The sequence below is a fragment of the Kogia breviceps genome, chromosome 8, assembly GCF_026419965.1.
Source record: "Kogia breviceps isolate mKogBre1 chromosome 8, mKogBre1 haplotype 1, whole genome shotgun sequence".
NCBI classification, from domain to species: Eukaryota; Metazoa; Chordata; class Mammalia; order Artiodactyla; family Physeteridae; genus Kogia; species Kogia breviceps.
In genome coordinates, this window is record NC_081317.1 from 100,692,412 (window position 1) to 100,719,301 (window position 26,890).

At 38.7% G+C, this 26,890-nt stretch overlaps 1 protein-coding gene across 4 annotated transcripts in view; it reads right to left on the reverse strand.

Annotated features, from left to right (window-relative positions):
• The window catches only part of LOC131762011 (zinc finger protein 420-like), a 77,320-nt gene that overhangs the window by 13,955 nt on the left and 36,475 nt on the right, over positions 1-26,890 (reverse strand). The window contains exons 1-3 of one of the 4 annotated variants that reach the window (XM_067039813.1): positions 5,289-5,419; positions 4,001-4,059; positions 1,854-1,980 (exon numbers count right to left, since the gene is read on the reverse strand). In XM_067039813.1, coding sequence (XP_066895914.1) covers positions 1,854-1,980; positions 4,001-4,015 — 142 coding nt within the window. In that variant the 5' untranslated portion in view covers positions 4,016-4,059; positions 5,289-5,419. Of the gene's footprint in view, positions 1-1,853; positions 2,006-4,000; positions 4,060-5,137; positions 5,192-5,288; positions 5,420-26,890 lie in introns of those variants that run through there. The other 3 variants (XM_067039811.1, XM_067039810.1, XM_067039812.1) reach the window with 3 other exon arrangements.

A 26,890-nucleotide genomic window follows, 5' to 3' on the forward strand; every position in this document is an offset into this window, starting at 1 on the left:
GGGCTTTGAAGCTAGGCATTGACTTCTTCTCTCTACCTTTGAAAGTCCTAGATGGCATCTTCTTCCAATGGAAGAGTATTTCATCTACATTGAAACTCTGTTGTGTAGTGTAGCCACCTTCATTAATCATCTTCGCTAGATCTTCTGGATAACTTGCCGTGTCTTTTCCATCAGCACTTGCTGCTCCCCCTTGAACATTCATCTTACAGAGATGGCTTCTTTCCTTAACCCCCATGAACCAAACTATATTAGAGTCAACCTTTTCTTCTGCAGCTTCCTCGCCTCCCTCAGCCTTCACAGAATTGAAGAGAGTTAGGGCTGTGCCCTGGATTAGTATTTGGCTTAAGGGAATGTTGTGGCTGGTTTGACCTTTTATCCAGGACATTAAAATGTTCTCCATATCAGCAGTTGAGCTGTTTCACTTTCTTATCATTCATGTGTTCACTGGAGTTAGCACTTTTATTTTCCTTCAAGAACTTTTCCATTGCATTTACAACTTAGCTGACTGGTGCAAGGGGCCTAGCTTTCAGCTGATCTCAGCTTTCAAGGTGCCTTCTTCACCAATAATTTCTAGCTTTTAATTTTAAGTAAGAGACATGCAACTCTTCCTTTCATTTGAACACTTACAGGCCACTGTACGGTTATTAATTGGCCTAATTTCAATATTATTGTGTCTCAGGGAATAGGGAGGCCTGAAGAGAGGGAGAGAGATGGGGGAATGGCCAGTTAGTGGAGCAGTGTGAACACACACAGTATTTATCAATTAAGTTTGCCATCTCATATGGGTGCAATTCATGATGCCCCAAAACAATTATAATATAACATAAAAGATCACAGATCACCATAACAAATAAAATAATGAAAGTTTGAAACGTTGTGAGAATTACCAAAACATGACAGAGATAAAGGTGAGAAAATGCTGTTTGAAAACTGGGAGCAATACATGTGGTCAGACCCAAGGGGTTGCCACAGACTTTCCATTTGTAAAAAACATAACATCTGGGAAGCCTAATAAAGTGAAGCACAATAAAACCAGGTATTTTTTTTTTTTTTTTTTGCAGTACGTGGGCGTCTCACTGTCGCGGCCTCTCCTGTTGCGAAGCACAGGCTCCGGACGCGCAGGCCCAGCAGCCATGGCCCACAGGCCCAGCCACTCCGCGGCATGTGGGATCCCCCCCGGACTGGGACATGAACCCGCATCCCCTGCATCGGCAGGCAGATTCCCAACCACTGCGCCACCAGGGAAGCCCTAAAACCAGGTATTCTTATAGGTACAAATACTTGCCTTGAGACCCAGAAAACCACAACTAGAGTCTTTACACAAGGGAATGAAAACATGGACTTAAATATTTATAACACCTTTACTTATGATAGCACCAAACTGATAAGGACCTCAATGTCTTATGAACAACTGAAAATACATGGCATAGAACAAAACACTACTCATCAATAAAAAGAATAAATACAGATACACACAATAAACACCCATGAATCTCAAAAGAATTAAGCTAAATGAAAGAATACATACAAAAAAATAGTACACAACCTTGTATGTGAAATTTCAAAAAAGGCAAATGTATTGAAACAGAAAGTGGATCAATAATTATCAGAAAATGGGTGGGAAGAGAGCACAGACTGAGAAAGGAAAATTTTCACGTGATAGAAATAATCTGTATCATGATTTTGCTGGTACAGCTGTACACATTTTTCAAAATTCACTCAATTATAAACAGAAACTTGCTGAACTTTCTTTTCTGTTAATTATACCTCAATATAGGTGCCTTTTTTAAAAAAAATAAGCAGCAGAAAATCACATGCACTCTAGGCAGAGTCGCATGATAAAGTAGGCTCACCCGATGAGACAAGGTGGCTGTAGTTCTCCAGCATCACATCTCTGTACAGGGTCTTCTGAGCAGAGCTCATACACTGCCACTCCTCCAGGGTAAACTCCACAGTCACGTCCCTGAATGACACTGATGTCTGTGAAAGCACATTTCTCATCAATCTGAAGAATTCAAAATTAGGTGACATGGAAAATATCTTTGGAAATAATTCCTATCAAGTTAAAAATGTAAGACAAAAATTGAAAATCTTTTCATATTATCAAAAATATCTGACAGTATACTCTTTATATGCAATGTCCTGGGGAAGCAGGCATTTTCATACATTTGGCTCTGCCTTCAAAATCCATTCAAAATTTGATCACTTCAAAGTACAGCTGCTAACATCATCATTTCTTGAAAGGATTACTGAAAGAGCCTGCTAACTCTTCTGTTTCCACCACTATCCCACTAGAGTCCATTCTCAGAGTTATATTTTAAATTATAAGTCAGGTGATGCCCTTTCTCACCTCAAAATTCTCTAAAAAACCTAGTAAACAGAGATAAATATTGAATTAATAGATTAGGAGGTTCAATAAGGTGGAGGTATCAGTTCTCCACAAAGAGATCTATAGATTCAATGAAATCACAATTAAAAGCTTACCAGGTTTTTTTAGATTCACAACCTAATTCTAATATTTATGTAAAAAGGAAAACATCCTAGAATATGCAAACCATTTTGAAAAACAATAAAGTTGGAGAGCTGATATTACTTGATTTCAAGACGTACCATATAGCCACCTTCTAGATAGTGTGATATTAACCAAAGTGAAACACACAGATCAAAAGAAGAGAAAGTCTAAAAATGATATATACAAACATATGTGCACACACACATTTCTTTAATTTAGGTGTCCAGGTAATTCAAAGGAGAAAGTATATTCTGACAAAAAATCATGCAAGATTAAAAAACTCCATTAGAAAAAAATAATAACAATAACCTTGATTTATTCTTTGAACCACAAAAAAAAATTCAAAATGATCACAGACGTCAATGAGTCTGCTTTCTGCTTAGATTTTGGAGTCAGAGGAACATATCACCTATCTTAAAAAAAGAAACTGACAGCTGGTGTACTGAAGTGGGAACCAGCAAAATGGTTGAGTGTATGCTCCCTCAACTCAGTATTTAGAATACACTACCCGTACAAATTTCTAACCCATCCTCAGACTCTGAAATTCTAGATTTATGACAGGGCCAAGCAGCAATACATTTGGTTGCTTTCTGATCAGCATTCCCTGTATTAAGTAAAAAATTTAAATATATGAAAACAGAAATTATAGATATAACAAAACAGATATAAGAGAGTACAATCAACAAGGTAATAAAATACATTTAGAAACAGATAAAAATGTACAATTTTCTCTGAAAATGTAGTAATTAAAAAAATAGAAAACCAGGCTAGATCTATGTTTAAATAAAGAGATTCAATAATCTACATCTACACAAAAAAGCAGATGTACTGACAAAGCCCAATTTTAGAGGTAAGTTTAAGGAAATATATAGCAGGTGATTTTCTCATATGAAATAGAGAGAGAGAGAGAGAGAGAACACGAGAGAGAGAGAGAGAGAGAGAGAGAGAGAGAGAGAGAGAGAGAGAGAGAGGAAGAGGGATAAGAGAAAGGAAAGGGGAAGGGAGGGGAGGGGAGAAGAGAAAAGAGCAGGAAAGTGCTCTGAAAAGACTAGTACAACCGAGATACCACAGTTGGTCAGGTATACAAGAAAACAAAATTATAGGCTAATCTAGTTTCTCAATACAGGAATAAAAATTCAAATATGATATTAGCAAAAAGATGTCAGTTACAAATTTAAAAACAAAAAACACACCCATGAGCAAATAGGGTCTACACAGGAATTCAAGAGTAAGTTAACATTCTAAAATCTACTTAAGCTACATCTAATATTTATAGATTAAAGAAAACAAGCTACACCTTTACTCCAAAAGATACAAAAAGGTGTTCAATATAATTCAGTGTAGATTCATGACTCAAGTAAAATCTTAAACCGATTATAAAAGAGAAATAACTTACACTGATAAAGGATGTGTAACACAAGCTGAGAGCAATCTGAAATCAAGTTAAATCTATCACAGCACAAAGTAGCTGATGAATGAAGAGCTCACCTCAGATAAGTTCATTTTCGGTAGGTTTTGGGAGAGTGTAGAGGACGGTGAAGATTCAGCTGGAGGGACAGAAAGAGGAAAGGGTCAGGACACCTGGCCTGCCTTACAGTTCCTACATTCACCTCCCAATCACATCAGCAGCCCAGCTGAGAAACAGCCTCCCTACAGCATTCCTTTAGCCCTTGAATAGGCAAGGGAAAGACCCTGTGGAAACACCATCTGTCCATCTACCAGTCTGAAATGATCACGGGGCTTCAATCGAACACTCTCATTTGGTAAAAATAATTTTGTCTATTGATTTAAATTGATTTAATTAAATACAAACAAAAAATGAACAACAGATGACTGAAGTACAAGGATGACATTACTTCATTAACAGTAAAAAAAAAGACAGGCTGCATTCTTTATCTATTTTCCTAACAAAACTGTTTACCCCTTGAGTTAGAGAATCCACAGAATGCCCAATAAAAAGGAAGCGGTGCTTTGTGGCAAAGTTTTAAAAATTACTACTGTCTAGTGGGCTGCAGTTTCTCAAAAGGGACTCTTGATAAGTTTCTTCTGATGACTGAACGGTATGAACGACTGTTGGACTCCGGGCTCTGTCACAATCCAGGTGAGCCTGGAGAAGTCACCGGCGCTCTCAAACTCGGGACCACCTCACCACCCTGAGACTCGGATCTGCTTTTTGCTTAACGTGTTGAATGCAGATGCTCATACCGCTATCACGAGATAATTGGGAGGCTTCTGTAAACCACCCAATGAAAAGAACAAAGTGTCTTCTAAATAACAACATCTATTATCACTTTTTCGGCGGTCAGTACCTGGCACTTTGCTCTTTTTCCAAATGATCCATATCGAATTCTCAGAACAACGCCATGAAGCAGGCATTATTCATAGCCTCCTTTGCAGACCTGACTCGTCCCCAGGTTACTTCTCCCGCCCACAGTACAGGTGACACAACTGTAACTGATCGGGTCTCTCCCGCTCCAGAGCAGGGCTGCCCAGCACACCCTCCGCCGCGCTTTCTGGCCCGCTCACGGCCAGCGAGCGTGACCACCGCGCTTTCCCTCCCACTGTCCGCCCCGGCGTCCCCCCTTCAGATGTAGGCCGGGCCGGGTATTCCGTCTCCACACGCACCTTCCCCGCTCCTAGCGGGTCTCAGCTCCACCTGTCCCCGAGACCACGAGGCCCGAACCGGGATCGCCCCACCCACCATCCCAGGGCCGAGATCCAGGCCAGACCCGGGCACTGCGGCTCCGCCTGGGCCGGAGGGCGGCCCGAGACGTACCACTTCCGCCTCCGCCACAAAAACGCGGCTCTCAGCAAAGCTCCAGGCCACGCGAAGTCCCCGTCCCGGCTGCGCAGTTCCCGCACCTGCGACCCCGACAGAGACGCTCCACAATCTTCCCTTCTCCGGACCTGTGAACTCAAAAGGGAAGAGGCGGGGCCTAAGTTGCACATGCGCAGTGGGAGGCCCTAGAGACCAGGAGGAAAGTGGAGGGGAGAGACTACAGTTCCCTTCGCTCTCTGCGCGCTCCCTGAGCTGACTTTGAACAGAGCTATCGGTTTCCTGCTGCAGGGTAGAAATATGGGAGAAATGCTTGTCTAAGGATCGTCGGTGTCCAGAGACCCTGCATCGAGTGTGTCTCCACACTGTGGGTCTTAGGCCATCTTCATACCTGGCCTATGTGGAGGTTCAAGGGCAAAACTGGGAAAGCTCATGGATGAAATTAGATGGTCCAAATTGCTAAATTCTTATAGTCTTGAGAAAATGTCCTCCTAATGGAATAGAATTTTCTGTCTGTGCATTAGTTAACCTACTTGCCATCGTGTGGGCTTCCTTTGTAAAGGACAAATAGCATATTTTTTCAAAGTGAGTTCGCCAGTTTATTCATAATGGAACAGATATCTTTATTCATTTTTTGCAATTTAAAAACCAAGCAGGACCCTGCAGGGCCCTGCTAGGTACAAAAGGCTTTGCCTGTCCCCTGCTTTTTTGCAGGCAAAAGGCTTCAGCCTCCCAGGCCATCCCTGAGTTCAAAAGGGCAGATTCAGACAGTTACTAATAGGGGAAAGAATGGAATATAGAAGAAAGGTGGAGCAGTCAAAAAACCAATAGTGCAACTATAAAGCAGGGACCTCGTTCCTCCTCAAGGGATATATATAACAACATATATTTCAGTTCTTCTGAAGGAACTAAAGCCGCAAACCAGGGCTGCAACCCCGCTGGATGGTAGCTTCAGGTGGAGCACAAGATTCCTGAACACCACCCTGTTAGCTCACCACCAACCACAGTAACACACCCTGTAGCTCTTGCCTGAAATTTTGCCTATAAAAACTCTTACCCCAAAATAATCCAGGAGTTTGGGTCTTTTAAGCATAAGCCACCATTTCTCCTTCCTTAGCCTTTTCAATAAAACTTTATCTGCTCCAAACTTCCTTTTGGTTTGTTTGGCTTCACTATGCATCAGGCACACAAACTTGCATTTGGCAGTGATTTTGTACCAAAAAACCCTTGAACTCCAAGTGTTAAAGCTAAATATGACTATATAATAAACTGATAACCCAACCAAGTATGTTTTATGTAGACTAGATGGCCCTCCTTATGACATAGGCCTAGCAAAATACGCAATATACTTTGCAAATTTTCATACACCTGAAATTCTGGGCTGAGCAAAGCTGTTGAAAAAGCATTATTCTTCACACTTTATGGAGCATTTCCTATTTTCTTTAGCATATATAAATGTATTTCAACATTTTCTATTAAATTATACAAAAACACAGGATCCATTTAATCAAGAGCAGTGCTTGATGGGGATGGGATAACTGGACCAACTTCCCACTCTCCATCTCCTTCCCCAAATGTAACCAGTGTTAAATGGTGCTTAGCTCTGACTTTATTCAGTGCAGACCACAAGAGGAATACATTTTTCAGAAAGGAATTATTCTTTTCTCTGACTTATTTACAACTTGTTTTGATCCTCAATTAGGGTATAATCATGTTAGCAGGTCAAATTATTTAGAATTACAGCATGCTATTTCTTGGCTGCATGATATTGTATTGGACGGGTATAGCTTTCTTTTTAAATAAAAATCTTTTTCATGGATGTTTAGTTTGTTCCAATTTTCATTACTGTAAATGTGCACTATATATTTATGTTTATACTTCTTTTCATGTTTGCATTATTTCCGCAATACAAATTCTAAAATATAGAATTGCTAAACTAAAATAGATGTGTAAAAGTTGGTAGATGTTAACAACAAGCCATCAAAGAGGCTATGTTAGTTTATGCTCGCACTAGGATTTGTGAAAGAAAAAGCTGCTCTGACACTTAGTAAAACAGTAAGAAAGACTTTATTCAAGACGATTGCAGTAGGGGAGAGAGATCAGACTCATCTCCAAATACAGCAAAGAAAGGTGGGGATTCATAGCTGATGAGCAAAGTGAGGGAATACATGGGTAGAAAATGATTAGAGGGAGATTTTAAAGGTAGAAGGATTCTTACTAAACCCTAACAGGATCTAATAGGATTCTTGCTAAAGAGAGTCCAAGGGCTTAGATGTCAAAGGTGAGGGATGAAGACCAAGGATGAGGATTCTCTCTAAATTGATTTAGCAGGATTCTTGCTAAAACTGGACTATGTATGCCTGTTAAGGATGGGATGGATATGGAATGCCAAGGTCAAGGCCTAGTGAAAAAGAGACCTTAGAAGAGCCTGACTAACGTTTGGTCAAGAAGGGAGTTTAGGTCACATTACATGAGAGTTCCAGTTCCACCATCCTTATTCCAATGTTGGATTTTGTTATTCACTGATAAATAATTATTACAGAGACTAATCAAATTGACTATTCACATCTACATATTTTCATTGGACATTTTCTTACTTATGTTTGAGTTACAAGTTCCGATTTTTTTACAAATATGTTCTGAAACAACTGTCCTCTTTCTTATTCTGAAAACCAACTTCTATTACATATAAAATTCCATTAGGTACTTGGATCTATTGATTGACTTTTTGTTGTTGCTGTTGTTCTCTTGGTCTATATATTAAAGCACCATTTACTCAATATGTTAATTATTTTAGCTTTCTTATAGATTTAACTACCGTGTAGCACTAATCATATCTTTGGCTCAATTTTCAGAATTTCTGTAGCCATTCTCAGAAGCTATCATCAAGAGAAACATTAGTATAAGTTTCTAGGGCCAAATCCCTAAAATAATAATATTGAGGTTCTGATTAGGATTATATTAATACTTATGAATTTAAGTGAGAAATGATATGTTTACAATAGTAAAATAATAACATTATCCTGTTTGCAATAATATAATTCTGGCCACTATATACTCTCTCTTCTTTAAATTCCTTATGCAGCTTAATAGTTTTCTATACATGGAGGTATATATAGGTAAACATTTATTAAGTTCTTTCAGTTTGAATCTTATAACAGTAAATAAAACACTCTCACATATGGCATAACAAGTATTTATTTGCACATAGAAGAGCTGCTGGTTTTGATATATTAACAATGTTTTTCCTTCGTTCTCTAATTTATTTTTAAACTAATTTTAATATTAATGATCTTGGACTTTCATGGACATAATGACAAGTTACTCATTTTCAATATTTATCATTATTTTTCCTTCTACTATGGGCTGAGTTGTGCCCCACCCTTCAAATTAATATATTGAAGCCCTAACCCTGAGTACTTAGTATGTAAGTTTTGCGTTGGCCAAAAATTTGTTGGGGTTTGTCCATAGGATCTTATGGAAAAGCCCGAACAAACTTTTTGGCCAACCAAATATATTCAGTTAGGGCCTTCAGAGAGGTAATTAAGTTAAAGCCAGGCTGTTAAGGTAAGCTCTAATCCAACCTGCCTGGTGTTTTTATAAGAAGCTTTGGATACATAAGGAGACACAAAGAATACATACATACAGACAAAAGACCATATGAAGATACAATAAGAAGCCAACACTAAAAAAGTCCTGGAGATCTAAAGCACAGTATAGTGAATATAAACAACAGCATTGTATTACAGTCATCAAACTTGCTAAAAGACTAGATCTTGATTATTCCTACAACCAAAAAGAAATAATAGTTATGCAACATGATCAAGGTGCTAATTGTCACTACAATGGCAATCATACTACAATACATAAACCTATCAAATCAACATCTTTTACACCTTAAATTTACATTATGTTATATGTCAAATATATTTCAATTAAAATTGGGAGGCGAACATTTGCAAGCCAAGGAGAGAAGCCACAGAAGAAACTAAAATTACTGACACAATGATTATGAACTTCTAGCCCCTCAAACTATAAGAAAATAAATTTCTGCTGTTTAAATATCCAGTCTGCACTATTTTATTATGGCAGATATAAGAAACTAATACACTTTCTCTAATGAATTAAAAATAATTAGCACAAAAATGCTGGTGGAGCTATATTAAATAAGCCATAATAGACCATAATGTAAAGATTACCAATAGAGATAAAGTAGAGATAAAGTGTATGTGTATGTATATATATATATATATATATATATATACACACATACATATATATCTCCTATATTATACATATTATACGTAAAATATCTTTTATGTCTATTGATAACCTGCTGTGTGACACCTATTATTCTAGATGCTGGATTGTCAGTGGGGAAAAAGGAATAAAAATCTCTCTACTCTGCTCTTGGGTTTGTGTTCAGGATTGGTGTGGGGAACCTATTAGTTGGAGTCACAGCAAGAGAGCAAGGGAGTATGACCATAACCTGACAGAAGGGGCTACCAAATTGGTGCTGTTCCCTTAAGTTGAAGTGCTTGGTCACAGCCGGCCCTTCATTCAGGACGAGATAGTCCAAAGATGAGTCTTGCTCTCATCTCACTTAACAAATCTTAATGGCAAAACACAAAGAGATTAAACCATTTACAAACAACATAAATACATCTCATAACCAAGCTGAAGAATAGTTATATGACTGCAAAATATCCACCACCGAATGAGTCCAAAATCTAATTAAAAATGACCAGATTGGGGCTTCCCTGGTGGTGCAGTGGTTAAGAATCTGCCTGCCAATGCAGCGGACACGGGTTAGAGCCCTGGTTCAGGAGGATCCCACATGCCACAGAGCAACTAAGCCTGTGCACCACAACTACTGAGCCTGTGCTCTAGAGCCCATGACCAACAACTACTGAGTCCACGTGCCACAACTGCTGAAGCCCACAAACCTAGAGCCCATGCTCCACAAGAGAAGCCACCACAATGAGAAGCCCGGGCACCACATCGAAAAGTAGCCCCTGCTCGCTGCAACTACAGAAAGCCCACACACAGCAATGAAGACCCAATGCAGCCAAAAATAAATGAATAAATAAATAAATAAAATTTATATTTTAAAAAATCACCAGATTAGTAAAGACTCAAGAAAATGGGACCCATGAGAGCAAGACAAATCAATTTAAATTGTTGCTATCAAAACTACAATGAGATATCATCTCACACTGGTCAGAATGGCCATCATCAAAAATCAAGAAACAATATATGCTGGAGAGGGTGTGGAGAAAAGGGAACACTTTTGCACTGTTGGTGGGAATGTAAATTGATACAGCCACTATGGAGAGCAGTATGGAGGTTCCTTAAAAAACTACAAATAGAACTACCATACGACCCAGCAATCCCACTACTGGGCATATACCCTGAGAAAACCATAATTCAAAGAGTCATGTACCAAAATGTTCATTGCAGCTCTATTTACAATAGCTAGGACATGGAAGCAACCTAAGTGTCCATCAACAGATGAATGGATAAAGAAGATGTGGCACATATATACAATGGAATATTATTCAGCCATAAAAAGAAATGAAATTGAGCTATTTGTAGTGAGGTGGATGGACCTGGAGTCTATCATACAGAGTGAAGTAAGTCAGAAGGAGAAAAACAAATACCATATGCTAACACATATATATGGAATCTAAGGAAAAAAAAATGTCATGAAGAGCCTAGGGGTAGGACGGGAATAAAACACAGACCTACTAGAGCATGGACTTGAGGATATGGGGATAGGGAAGGGTAAGCTGTGACTAAGTGAGACAGTGGCATGGACATATATACACTACCAAACGTAGGGTGGATAGCTAGTGGGAAGCAGCTGCATGGCACAGGGAGATCAGCTAGGTGGTTTGTGACCATCTACAGGGGTGGGATAGGGAGGGTGGGAGGGAAGGAGACGCAAGAGGGAAGAGATATGGGAACATATGTATAACTGATTCACTTTGTTGTAAAGCAGAAACTAACACACCATTGTAAAGCAATTATACATACTCCAATAAAGATGTTAAAAAAATAAAAAATAAATAAAATTCAAAAAAAATTGTTGCTAATCATACACAGGTGTTAGAATCAGGAGAAGGGTTTTAAAACAGTTATTGTCACTGTATTCTGTACATTCACAAAGTTAAGTAGAGGCATGGGACATAAAAGATTCAAATTGAACTTCTAGATGTAGATGAAAACTACAGTGCTTGATGTAAAATATATAATGAATGGGATTAACAGCACATTATGAATTTCTAGTGAAAGGACATAAGGGAATAAAACAGAGAGGAAAAAATTAACAATGAACAGCAAATGGTAGAAAAACTTCAAATGACCAGATAAATATGTAACTGGAGTCCCTGCAGGAGTGTGAGGGACATGAGAGAGAAAATTTACAGAAATAATGCATGAAAAAATTTCAAACTGCAAATCTATACACCCATGAAACTTAATGAATCTCAAGCATAAGAAACATAAAGCTTCACCAAGGTATATCATAATCAAATTGCTCAAAATCAGTGATAAATATAAAATATTAAAAGCAGCTGGTGAAAAACAATTTTTACAAGGAAGGCAAGATAAAGATGACCAATTTCTTGTCAGAATCAACATAAGAAAAAAGAAGAAAAAAGACTACAATGAAAAGGAATACAAAGAAACAGGAAATACAGGCCATTCAAAGGAAAAAAATAAGGCAGGAGAAAGGATCCCTGAAGAAACACAGGCATTAAAATTAGTATGCAGTCTTTAAACAACTGTTTCTACTGTGCTCTAAGAGCTAAAGGGAAACCCAAAAGAGAACTAAAGAAAATCAAGAAAACTATAAACAAAATGAAAACATTAGGAAAGAGATGCAAATTACAAAACACAAAGAACCAAACAGAAATTCTGGAACTGAAGAAATCAATAGCTGAATTGAAAATCCACCAGAAAAGAATGATAGCAGACTTGAGCCAGCAGAAGAATCAGAGAACTTGAAGACAGGTTATTTGATATTATCCTGCCTGAGTGATAGAAACTAAAAAGAAAACAAAAAAAAAGTAGAGGGATTAAGGGAACAATGGAGTACCATCAAGTGTACCTATGTATGCATTATGTGAGTCCCAGATGAAGAAGAGAGAAAAGAGCAGAAAGATTATTTGAAGGATGAGGGCCAAAAATTTCCCAAATTTGAGAAAACGTAAGTATGTACAAATTCAAGAAACGCAATCATCTACAAAGAAAGTAAAACCAAAGAGGCCCACACTGAGAGACATTAAAATTAGACTGCTGAGAGACAAAGACAAAGAGAGAACCTTGAAAGTAGTAGGAAAAAGTGACTTCTAATGTACAAGGCATCCATCCTCATTAAGATTATCAATCAGTTTCTCAGAAGAAATCTTGGAGGCCAGAAGGCAGTGGATGCTATACAGAAAGTGTTGAAAGGAAGGAAAAATAAAACCTTATCAACTGAGAATTTTATATCCAACCGAGAATTTTATACCCAGAAAAAATTTCTTTATAAATGTGGAAGATATTAACATATTCCCATTAAACAAAACCTGAGGGAATTCATAATCACTAGACCATCCTAAAAAATGCTGATGGGACTCCTCCAGATTATAATGAAAGGACACTAATTTGAAGCCTTATGAAAGTATAACAATCTCCAGTAAAGGTACACACGTGGGGAAATATTTTTAAATTATGATTTTGGTTGTAAGTTTACTCTTTATTTTCTACAGGATTTAAAAGAAAAATGTGTAAATGTCATTATAAAACTGTGTTAATGAGTACAGAGTTTATAAAGATGTAACTTGTGACATCAGCAACACAAAGTGGAGGGAGAAGGAATTGTAAAGGAATAGTTTTGCGTGCAATTACATTTATATTGTTTCAATTCAAAATACAGTACTATAACTTTAGGAAACTATATGTAACCCTTATGGTAACCACAAAGAAAATATCTGTAAAAGGATTTAGAAGGCATTCAACACATGTGACTACAAAAAATTAAACACAAAGAAGGTAGTTATAGACAAAATGAGTTACCACAAAAAGCCATAAGAATTATAGAAAACAAATAATGACTTTATTTATGGAAAAATAACAAAATAATTATTTCTTAACAGTAATTAAATATAAGTGGTTTAAAATTCTGAAGCACAAGGCATAATTTTGCAGAATTGATGTTTACAAAAAGGATATACTATATACAGCAGACTCACTTTAGTTTTAAGGACACACATAAGTTAAAAGTGAAAGGATAGAAAGGATATCCTATGCAAATAGTAACCAAAAGAGCTGCATGGCTACATATTAATATCAGACAAAATTGACATTAAATCTAAAACTGGTAAAAGAGAAAAATAATGACATTGTGTATTGATAAAAGGAATATTTCACCAAGAAGATATAACAATTACAAATACGTACATGCCAAACCTCAGAGCTCCAAACTAAGAAATGCAAATGTTGACAAAATTGAAGGGAGAATTAGATATGTCCACAATTACAGCAGGAGATATCAATACCCCACATTCAATAATAGAATAACCAGACAGAGAATCAATAAGGAAACAAAAAACTTGAGCAACACTATAAAACAATTAGACATATATAGAACACTAAAAGACATATATAGAACACGCCACCCTGAAAGTGCAGAGCACACACTTTTTTTCAAGTGTACATTGAACATTTTGTGTAATATACCATATGTTACTTTACAAAAAGAACAGGAAAAAAAAGGAAGAAAGCCTATGTGAACTACAGGATACCATTAAGAGAAATAATCTACACATAATTGTGGTCCCAGAAGGATGAGACAAAGAAAGGGATAGAAAGTATAGTTAAGGAAATAATGGCTGAGAACTTTCCACCTCTGCAGAGAGTTTTGGACATCCAAGTTGATGAAGCTCATAAGTCCACAAACAGATTCAACCAGAGAGATCTTCTCCAATCAGTATTGTGATAAAACTGCCTATAATCAAAGACAAAGAGAGTTTTAAAAGCAATAAGAAAAAAAAAGCATTACATGCAGCGGAAACTCTTTTTTTTTTTTTGAGATCAGAATTATCATCTTTCCAAAGCCTGATAAGGACATGACTAGAAACAAAAACCACAGACCAATACTCCTGATGAATATAGATGCAAATCCTCAACAAAATACTAGCAATCCAAAATCAGTCACACAATAAAAGGAACATACACCCTGATAAAGTGGGATTTATCCCTGGGGTTCAAGGAAGGTACAAAATATGCAAATTAATAAATGGGATATACTACTTTAATTAATCAAAAGTTAAAAATCATATCATCTCAGTAGATGCAGAAAAAGAACTGTACAAAATTCAAAATTCTTTCATGATAAAAACTCTCAGCAAGTGGGCATAAAACGAATATCCCACAAAACAATAAAGGTTGTATATGACAAACCCCCTGCTAACCTCATACTCCACAGAGAAAGTTTTAAACCTTTTCTTCTGGAATCAGAGACAAGACAAGGGGCCCACTTTCACCCATCCTTTCCAAAATGTATTGGTAGTTCTGGCCAGAGCAATTAGGAGAGAAAAAGAAGCAACAGGCATCCAAATTGGAGGGGAAGATGCAAAATTGTCTTTTGTAGATGACATATTATATATAGAAAATTCTAAATACTCCTGTACAAAAACTGTTTAGAACTAATAAACAAATTTAATGAAGTAACAAGATACAGAATAAATATACAAAGAAATGCAGTATCATTTCATTACGCTAGGAAAAATCTATCTGAAAAAAAACACAAAATAATCCCATTAAAATAGCAACAAAAATAATAATACTTAGGAATGAACTTAACAAGGAGGTGAAATTCTGTACACTGAAAATTATTAGACTTTGACAAAAGAAATTGAAGAAGTCATAAATAAACATAAAGATATATTCATTATATTGTATTGTATTCATTATATTATATTGGATTGGAAGAATTGTTATTGTTATAATATCCATACTACACAAAGCCATCTATAGATTCAATGCAACCCTATCAAAGAGTCAATGACATTTTTCACAGAAATATAAAATTGCTAAAATTAACCTGGAACCACAACAGACCCCCAACAGACAAAGTAATCCAGGGAATTTTTTTAAGTTGCAGACATGACACTTTCTGATATCAAACTACACTAAAATGCTATACTAATCAAAATAGAATGGTACTGGCACAAAAATGGACATACAGATAATGAAACAGAATTGAGAGTCCAGGAAAAAACTCATGTATGTACGGCCAACTAATATCTGAGAAGGGAACTATGAATATACAATAGTGAAAAGATAGTCTCTTCAATACATAGTATTTGAAAAGGTGGATATTCACATGCAAAATAATGACACTGGACCATTTTCTTAAACCACTCATAAAAATTAACTTGAAATGTATTAAGACTTAAATATAAAACCTGAAATCATAAAACTCCTTAAAGAAAATGTAGGGAAAAGCCTCTTGATTTTGGTCTTGGCCATGATTTTATGTGTACAATACCAAAGCACAAACAACAATAGCCAAAATAAACAAGTGGAACTACATCAAACTTCTGCACAGCTTCTGAATACAGCAAAGGAAATAACAAGAAAATGAAAGGCAACTAACAAAATGGGGGCAAATATTTGCAAACCACATTTGATAAGGGGTTAATTCCAATATATATAAGAAACTCATACAGCTCAATATCAAATAATAATAATGATAATAAATAAATAAATAATCTGGTTTAAAAATGGACAAAGGACCTCAATAGACTTTTTTCCACAAAGAAAACATACAAATGGCCGATAGAAACATGAAAAGTTGCTCAATGTCAGTAATCATCATTGAAATGAAAATCAAAACCTCAAAGAGATATCACCTCACACCTGTTAGAATGGCTATTATAAAAATGACAGGAGATAACAAGTATTGGCAAGAATGTGGAGAAAAGGGAATTTTTGTACACTGCTGGTTGGAAAGTTAAATTGGTGCAGCCACTGGAAAACAGTATGAAGGTTCTTCTAAAACTTAAAAATAGAATTACCATATGATCTAGCAGTTCCACTTCTGGGTATCCATTCTTAACAACAGAATTACTCTCTCAAAGAGATGTCTGCTCCTCCATATTCTTTAAGCATTATTTACAATAGTCAAATCATGGAAATAACCTATGTGTTCATTGATTGATAAATGAAAAAAGGCAATTATATATATATAATAAATAACTATATAATTTATACATATATAAAAAACTGAATATTTTCCAACCATATAAATATGTGCAACATGGATGTCCCTTGAAGGCATTACGCTAAGTGAAATAAGTCAGACAGAGAAAGATGCATATTGTAGGACCTAATTTTGTAAAATCTAAAAATCCCTAACTCATAGAAACAGAGAGCAGATGGTATTTGCCAGGGGCACGTAGAGAAGGTGGGTGGGGTAGGTGAAGGTACAAACTTCCAGTTATTAGATGAATAAGTTCTAGGGGTATAATATATAGCAATGTGACTATGGTTAACAGTACTTTACTATATACTCGAAATTTGCTAAGAGAGTAGATCTCACAAGTTATCACCATGGAAAACAATGATAATTATGTGAGGTGATGGATGTGTTAACTAAACTTATTGTGGTAATCATTTCACAATATATACATACATCAAATCACCACATTGTACACCTTAAAGTACATAATGTTATTTGGCAATTGAATCTCAAATAATCTGGAAAAAAATAGTGAACAATCTTTTCTCAGTTTAGGAATTGTTCACCACACTGCTCTACATGGAAAGAAGATCTGTAGACATATTTATACAAACATTTCTAACAGAGCTCATGTGAGGACTGTATTATTTTAAAGAATAAACGTGTTCATCACCTCACTCAATATGTTGCTGTTTAAATGCATGTATATAAAAATGTTTCAGAGTACTACTTTCATGTGAATTTGAAAACAATATTTCAGTGACTGATTACGTCCATCCATCCGCCTGCATTTAAATCACTATTAAAGACACGTTTGAACATTTTTCAACTAATGTCACTAGCTTGAAAATTTTAGAACAGTGTTTTTTTTTTTTTTTTTTTTTTTTTTTTTGCTGTATGCGGGCCTCTCACTGTTGTGGCCTCTCCCGTTGCGGAGCACAGGCTCCGGACGCGCAGACTCAGCGGCCATGGCTCACGGGCTCAGCCGCTCCGCGGCATGTGGGATCTTCCGGGACCGGGGCACGAACCCATATCCCCTGCATCGGCAGGCGGACTCTCAACCACTGCGCCACCAGGGAAGCCCTAGAACAGTGTTATTTCAATGAATATTTGCCACATTGGTCTGCATGGTAAACATTAAACACCAATGATATAAACAGGTTTCTTAAAGTGCCACTTGCTTGAGAAGGTGAGCAAAAGGGTATTTCACTGAATGAATGTGTTCCCCATTTGAATGATTATAAAATAGTGTGTTTAAAGGGCCATGTATAAAAGATGCATCTAAGAGTGCTATTTCACCTCTAGTTATTTCAAGCAATAGATGTATTCACCACATGTAATGGAGGTAAAATTATTTTTTTTTTTGGTATGCGGGCCTCTCACTGTTGTGGCCTCTCCCGTTGCGGGGCACAGGCTCCGGACGCGCAGGCCCAGCGGCCATGGCTCACGGGCTTAGTTGCTCCGCGGCATGTGGGATCTTCCCGGACCGGGGCACGAACCCGTGTCTCCCGCATCGGCAGGCGGATTCTCAACCACTGCGCCACCAGGGAAGCCCGAGGTAAAATTATTTTACAGACACAGGTATAAAAGATGTTTCTAAGAGTGCTTCTTGCTTGGGAAGTTGAGAACAGTATTTTATTAAGGAATAGATATGTTCATCACAATGTATTGCTTGCAAAGCAGTGTTTAAAGACACAGATTTGAAAGAAATCCTATATTGGCCTCAATGCCAGGGTGCCAGGTCAACAACCCATCCATTCTCTGCATCCTAAGCATCCTAGACTTGGGCTTGGTGTCAGGCTTCCTGGTCTTCCAGCTGACCATCTTGGGTGTCCTGGGCATCTTGGACTTTGCCTCAGGTGCCAGGCTTTTGGTCAACCAGATACCCTTCAGGGTGTCCAGGATTTGGTCTCTGGCACCAGGCTGGCACGTTGACCAGCTGTACATCCTGGACATCCCAGACTTGGCCTTCGGTGCTGGGCTGCCATGATGACCACCTGTCTCTCTGGAGCATCCTGGACTTGGCCTTAGGTGCTGTACCACCAGGTACACCAGGTGTTTGTCTGAGAGTCCAGATTTTGCCTTCTGAGTTTGGTTGCTGAATCTACCAGCTGTCCATTCCAAAGTGTCCTGAATCTGCACTGGACTGCCAGGTCGACCAGCTGTTAATGTTAGGCATCTCTGACTTAGCCTCCAGCCTCAGGCTACTGGATTGACCAGCCGTCCGCCATGGGCATCTCAGATTTATCCACTGTTGTCAAGATGCCTGGTCAACCAACTCTCCATCCTGAATGTCCCAGGTGTCCTAGACTTGACTTTGACTGAGAGGCTGCTGTATTGACCATATGAATGCCCAAGGCATCCTGGACTTGTCCTTGATGTCAGATTACTGGGTTGACCATCTGTAGCATCATAGGCTTCATGGATGTCCCAGATGTGGCCTCAGCCATCAGGCTGTCAGGTCAACCAGCTTTCATCTGGGGTGTCCTGTACTTGGCCTTGAATGCCAAGCTGTCAGAGAAATCAGTTCTGTCCCAGGTATCCCACACTTGTCCACTGGTGTCAAGCTGCCAGATCAACCAGCTATTTGTCCCAAGCACCTCAAGCCTCCTGGTCATGGAGTGCCAGGCTTCAGAGTTGACCAGCTGTCTATCCAGGGTATCATAGACTTGGCCTCAGATGCTGGGCTTCGTGATCAACCAGCTGGCCACCCAGGGCATCACGGGCATCCTGAACTTGGCCTTCATTTTCAGACTGCCAATTCAACTAGCTAGCTATTCACCTGGACTGCCCCAAACTTGCCTTCTGGTGCCAGGCTGTCAGAATGATCCGCTATCTGTCCTGGGCATCCCAGACTTGGCTTCAGTGCCAAGCTACTGGGTTCAAAAGAACATCATGTTCAAAGCAGTTTCAATGGCTTGTTATAAACATATTCATTACAAGTGTTTCTAAAACCTTCATTTTATGCATTATAAAATGGGTATCACTTAGCTTCCGTGAAAGAATACTTTGGTGAATGCAGCTCGCAAGTACTTTATTAGAAACATGTGTATTACAAGTCTTCTTAAACACTTCACTACATGCATTAAAGAATGGGTAATACTTCCAAGCATTGGGCTGAATGCAGCTTTCAAGTATCTTGCTAGAAACACTTTTATTAAAAATCTTGTTATACACTACACTACACGTATCACAAAATGAGTATCACTTCCAATCACTGGAAGAACTCTGGGTGCAAGTAGCTTGGTAGAAACATTTTGGTTATAAGTCTTCCTAACCACTTTACTACATGCATTCCAGAATAGTGATAATTTCCATTCATGGAAGAACACGGTGTTGAATGCGGCTTGTAAGTAGCTTGAAATCTTTCACTGCATGTATTACAGGATGGGTACTACTTCCATTCAATGAGATAACACTATGCTGCACACAGGCTGAAAGGAGCTTGTTAGAACTTCTTTATTACAAGTCTTGTTAAATAAGTGACTGTATGCATTACAGAATGTGCATCATTTCCATTCTCTGAAAGAACATTGTGTTGAACACAGCTTACAAGTAGATTGTTAGAGTGTACTTTACTGCAAACACTGTGAAACACTCACTGTATGCATTACAGAATGTCTATCACTTCCATTCAGTGAAAGAACACTCTCCTGAACAAAGGGTACAAGTAGCTTTTTAGAAACATCTTCATTACATGTCTTATGACATACTTCTGTACATGTATTACAATATGGGCATCATTTCCATTCACTGAAATAACACTGTGCTGAACGCAGCTCACAAATGGATTTTTATAATCAATTTTACAAAAAGTGTTAAAATATTCACTCCATATATTAGAGTGTGTGTCACTTCTATTCATCTAAATAACATTGCTGAAGGCAGCTTGCAAGTAGCTTCTCGGAAACACCTTAGTGCAAGTGTTCTTAAACACTTCACCACATACATTAAAGAATGGGTATCACTTCCATTCACTGCAATGAAAGTGTAGTGAACACAGCTTGCAAACTACCTTGTTGGAATCCACTATAAAAAAATGATTCTAAACACTTCTCTACATCCACAGGAGAAAATGCATCACTTCTATTTACTAAAATGACACGAAACTGAATGTTGCATGAAAGTAGTTTAAAATAAATTTTAAAGAAAGTTTTCTTAAATATTTCAACACATATATTACATATTCAGTATTAGTACATTCCCTGAAATAACACCGTATTAAACCCACTTGCACGTATGTACTTCCAAAACATCCTTATAGGATGTTATTAAGCACGTCACCATATACATTACAGAATGCGTATCACTTTCATTCACTGGAATAGCACTGTTGAATACAGAATGCAGGTAGCTTGTTAGAATCACCTTTATTAAAGTGTCCTTAAACATGTCACTTCATGCATTAAACTTGGGAATCTCTCTCCTCCTTTCACTGAAATGACACAATTCTGAATTCAGCTTGCATGTAGCTTCTTAGAAACCCTTCATATCAAGTGTTCTTAAATAGTGTGCTAAAGGTAGCTTACAAGTACTTACTGGAAAACATCATTATATAACAATGTCACGTAGCACTTCACTACAGGCATTACAGAATGGGTATCACTTTATTCACTGAAATAGCATTGTGCTGAACCCACCCTGTGGTTTCTTGTTAGAAACATCTTTATTTGAAGTGTTCTTAAACACTTCACTCCATGCACAATGCATGAGTATCAGCCTTTTCTGAAATATGAATCCACCCTGTGGTTTCTTGTTAGAAACATCTTTATTTGAAGTGTTCTTAAACACTTCACTCCATGCACAATGCATGAGTATCAGCCTTTTCTGAAATAACACCGTGTTGTAAGCAGCATACAAGGAGCTTGTTAGCAACACTTTTTAATGCAAGTATTCTTACAAACTTATTTTATTACAGAATGGTTTTCACTTCCATCATGTAACACCACTGCCTTAAATACAGCTTGTGTTAGAAACATATCATAATAAACATTCTAAAAACTTTACATTTATGAGAGAATGTATCACTTTCATTCCCTAAAATAACACTGCGCTGAACAGTTTGCCAGTTACTGCATAGAAACATCTTACTAACAAGTCTTCTTAAACAATTCACCACATGCATTACTTAACGGCTATCACTTCTATTCACTGAAATAAAACTCTGCTGAATGCAGGTTGCAAGTAGCTTGTTAGAATCATATTTATTAAGTGTTCTTAAAAATTTACTACTTGATAACAGAATCAATATCGTTCCATTAAGTGAAATAATACTGTGCTGAACACAGCTTGTAAGTAGCTTAATAGAAGCATCTTTATAACAAGTGTTCTTAAACACTTCCTTACATTTATTACATAATTTTTATCACTTCTAAAAACTGAAATAACACTGTGCTCCATGTAGCTTAAAAATAGCTTCTTGAAAACCTCTTTATAGGTAGTGTTCTTAACACTTTACTACATGCATTACAGAATGGGTATCATTTCTATTCCTGATAAACACTTACTAAAGGCTTTTGTACATAGCTTGTTAGAATCATCTTTATTAAAAGTGTTATCAAAAACTTCCCTACATGAATTGCAGAATAGGTCTCACTTTCATTCCCTGAAATAGCACTGTACTGATTGAAGCTTGAAGGTAGCCTATTAGAAACATCTTATTGCAAGTGTTCTTAAATACTTCACTACATGCATTACAGAATGGTTACTAATTTCACTCACTGAAATAACATGGGTGAAGCAGCTTGCAACTAGTTTGTTAGAAATTTCTAGAAGTGTACTGAAACACTTTAGTACATCCATTACAGAATGATTATCAATGCATTTCCTGAAATAGCACTGTGTTGACAAAGCTTGCAGGTAGCTTGTTAGATACGTCTTATTGTAAGAGTTCTTAAACACTTCACTATATGCATAACAAAGTAGGCATCACTTTCATTCACTGAAATAACGCTGTCCTAAATGCAGCTTGCAAGGAACTTGATGAAAACGTATTTTTAAGAAGCGTCCTTAAACACTTTGCTACTTGCATAGGAGTTTGGGTGGCCCGTTGTTGATGTATTAAGTTAGGAACATGCAGATTATGACTTGCTGAATGAGAAGTCACAGGGCACCCACATAGGTACACAGGAGCTCTCTCAGCATCCAAGCTTCCACTTTGGGGAAGTGAAACATCAGGCTCATTTTGACTGAAGGTGCAATTTCAATATATTCACACAAAGGAAGGAAAGTCACGAGAATTATTACTTACAGATTCCAGACACAGGGAGGGGTGGGGACAGGGAGTGGGGAAGTTCAATGAACTGGGGGAAGGGTGGTGCACTGTGCCAGGTCACAAGTGAGCAGGAGATAAAAAGCAGGATGGCAAGCAGGGGATGCTGGTGGTGTCAGCATCTGCCGCTGGGGAAGGGTCCTCCAAACAGAAATTAAATTCACTAACCCCAAGTGGACATATAATGTGGACACATCTAATGGGTGTGGTGAGGGTAAGCATCTAAGAGAAGTGTTTAAAGGGGCCTTAAAAACGTTGTGAGACCCAAGGCATACCTTGGCCTTCCAAAACTCACACTTGAGCAGCAAGCACTGTAGTATGGAACAAGGACCTGGGGTAAACACACAGTTAACACTGCAAAATGACACTCAGGGATGTTGTCGGCAAGGAATTTAGATAGACAAGCATTCAGTTCAGCAGGCAAGTCCGAGGGAGTACTCACCATTATCAGCTGCTGTGTCTGAACTGCTCTGTCTTCCTGGGTGCCATCTCTGCTATAGGGAAAGACAGCAGAAGCAGCATTTGAGATGAAATTATGTCCCCCACCATCGTGGGCCATGGCATTGTCATCTTTCAAAACTTCATGTGCCATGCCATTGGTGTTGCCATTTCTTGCATTGTCCTGTCCTGTGGTAGGCTGGGGCACTGTCATATCCAATACTCTCACAGGTGGACGACATCCCAAAGAGGGTTGGCTCCTCCAGGGAGCCATCGAGCAGATAACTGAGGGTATAAGAGGTCTAACAGAGTCACGCAGATTTAGGATGTCTTGATTCATGTTTGCTTGCACCATTGGAAGCATCTACTGGTATCATAAATTCTCAGTAAATTTTGAGGGTCCTTGGGGTGCACCTCACAGATGATTGGGTAGTGCTGTGCTTCAAGATCTCAGAGGTCTTCACACATAAATAGTAAAGTTTGGAGGCACACGTGTAGCCTTGGTTAGAGTAATTTAGTTATATGCTTTTGACAGTCTAATGCTTGGTTCTATATTATTAGAGCTGATTTGAACGACATAAGCCTATCAGCCAATTCAGGTTACAATCAGAGTAGTGTAATAGCCAGAGCTGAGAATTATTTCTATTTCCTGTCAGGAGGTATGGTTAGGAGAAATGAGCCACTCATTAAAGCCACTATACATTGGAATTTCAGTGCCAGTGCCTCAACGCAGAAGGAATAACCAGGGGGAACCAGGGTTAAGGCTTAATGAATTGACCTTTGTGCCAGCTGTAAAACTTGTTGTTGAGCTTCTCTCCAAAAAAATTTGAGGAGATTGGGTCAATGGGTCTAAGAATGTTGGACAAGTGTGGAATGTGTTACTTTAAAATGTGAAGAGACCTAAGAAGTGTTAGGCCTGTGGTAGTGTGGGGGGATGATACATAGTTAATGTTTAACTATAAATGAAATTTTCCAACCTTTTGAAGATCAATTTATGTCCAGAAATTTTACACTGTGGCTAGCCCTTGGAATTTATGTGGGCTAATAGCCTAACCTCTATGTTGTACACAGGTCAGTCATGTTAAGAGTTTCACACACTGCATCCTCTGAGGGGCCCTGGATTAGAATGTCATCAATATAGTGACAGATGTTGCAAGGAGACACCATGAGTACATCCAGGTCTTGCCAGCCAAGATTGTGGGCAATTGCCCATCTGTTAAGATAACCCATAGGCAGCCAAGTAACTTCAAAAGTGAAAGTAAACTGCGGCTGGGACTCCTCGGGAAATGATACTTAATAGAACATATTAACTAGATAGATTATGACAAAGTAGCCCCCTGGAGCCCTTTAGGCATCTTTAATTAAGTGGACAATGCTGGGCATGGGAGCCTTAATTGGGTGGGGGGAGGGGGAGCCTGAGTGTTTAAATTTTGATAGTTGACTGTAAGGCTGCGCTTATTAATAGTGGGTGTCAATGTCAGCCAAAAGGGGAAATTGAAAGGAGAAACACTGTGTTTAATGACTTTTTTCTTTAATAAATTTTGAATTATGGGCTGCAATTCCACAGTGCCCTGTCATAAACAGTATTGGGTGGTATTTACAGTTTTCATCTGGGGTGGCAGTTTTACAGGCTCCCAACAGGAGCACCCAACAGGAAGGCCAGGAATTTGGGTTTGTTACAAATGACATGGTGGTGCATCAAGGCATCTACACCTATAACAGGACAAAGTAGGGCCAAATGGGCCACCACCATTAAAAGATTTTTTAATAAATATTGTTCCAATAGGGACATCCAATGGAAGTTGAAAGCCTTCAACTATCCTGCCTGCCATACTTTATTTTAAAGGATGCCCCTCACTTATGTTTGGAGGGTTTCTCAGGAAGCATAGTAGTTTGGGCTCCTGTCAATGAGAGCCATAAAATGTTTTTATGTGTGTCTCAATGGATAATTAAAATAGTATATGGTCAATTGTCGCCTCCGAGGAAGGACATGCTCCAGGAAACTGCGGGTCTCTGGTGCAGGGGCCTTGGTGGCTGCCACTCTCAGAGGTCAAGGTATGGGATCCCATTGGATCTCACTGACAGGGCTGGGGCATTCCAGGAAGTGATGGCATCGACCCATGGGGCAGGAATGGCAGTCTCTTGAAGATCCCACAGAGCCTGAAGTAAGGCTTTTAACGTGTGTTCAGGCTGTCCTGAGATTAAGTCATTAGGGACTGCCAATCTCCAGAGCTGCCTGTACAGGGATGCCTGTTGGTCAACTCATGAGGGAGGGTGCTGGGTCAAAGCACCATCCTTTACTAGGGATCAATAACAGTCCGGAAGCCCCACAGTCTCTAAGTCCCCTCTGTTGGGTTTCTGACTGCAGAGGCACTGGGGCCCATTTGCTTTTACTAGCAAACAAGATGTTGGGCTTCCGAAAAATTCTCTTTTTCATGTCTAGGTACATCACCAATGCGGTCTACAGCTTGTTGTACCATATCAGACATTTTCATGAATTGCAACAGCATGGCCTTATAATTAGAGGGAGCACCCTACCCTTCCATTGGACACATTGTTCTAGGAGAATTTCCATTTCTAACATGGTACAGTTATGTGTCTTCCTTGTTCATTCATGCTGGCCTGCAGACACTTTGGTACAATGAATGGTACTGGAACACCTGAGAGAGAGGTTTCCTCTTTTCTGACTCATGTGCTGCTGCCTCCTACACTAGGGCATCCCAGAGCAACCTCTGAGGGGTTGGAGGACAATTTTCAACAGCAGCAGTGAATCCAGCAACACGAGTGATGCTTGCTTGCTTCATCAAGATTTGCCAACCTGGGATGCCATGATACCCCTAGCAGAGTTTCCTCTGTCATGTGTAGGGGCTGGGTCTCCAAGCTCAACACCCCCTTCCCAACCACCAAAAGAGTGTGACCAGGAGCCAGATTCTTTTCCAGCACTAATCTAGGGGAACTCTTTTTGGCTCCCAGGACCTGATAGCCTGCACCCTTGATCCCTACCTGGAAAAAGAGGCAGAGCTCCCCTGTCCTGGTTAGTTCACTTGGCTCATCACTGGTACTTTTGCATATAATAACTTATGACCAATCATTTCCAGACTTGACACCCAGCAGAGCCTCTGTTAGAGACTAAGGAGAAATGTACCCACCTCAGATTGGGGCCTGCTGGTGTGTCTCTGAAGGGAGGTCTGAACTTCTATGGCACCAACACAATTTAGGGTGGGTCCATGGCAACACCTGGCAGTAGCAATATACAGCAGTGCCAAGCAATTTCACAGACTGCCAGCAAGAATTTGTTCCTTCCCAGACAGACTGTGCAGTCTGGGAGTGGAAGTCAGTGAGCTAGTAGCAGCGGAAAAGTTTTGGATGGGGTTGAAAACTACACCCACAATCCCATCCTCAATGCCAATTATGTTAGGGGGTTAGTAGCTGGTGTATCACATTACAAATATTCAAATTATGACATGCTGAGGTTACTAAATTATCATGGGCTCAATTCTAAGTGGTTATTTAAAAAATTACCCTGGAAAAACAAAGCAAGAACTTGGGCCAAGAATCCTAAGCCCAGGCCCTTATCTAAAAGTCCAGACTCTGGGTGTAAGCAGGATTGTCATACTGTAAAATACCTAGGAAGCAACTCAAAATGGCTGTTTTCTTATTACA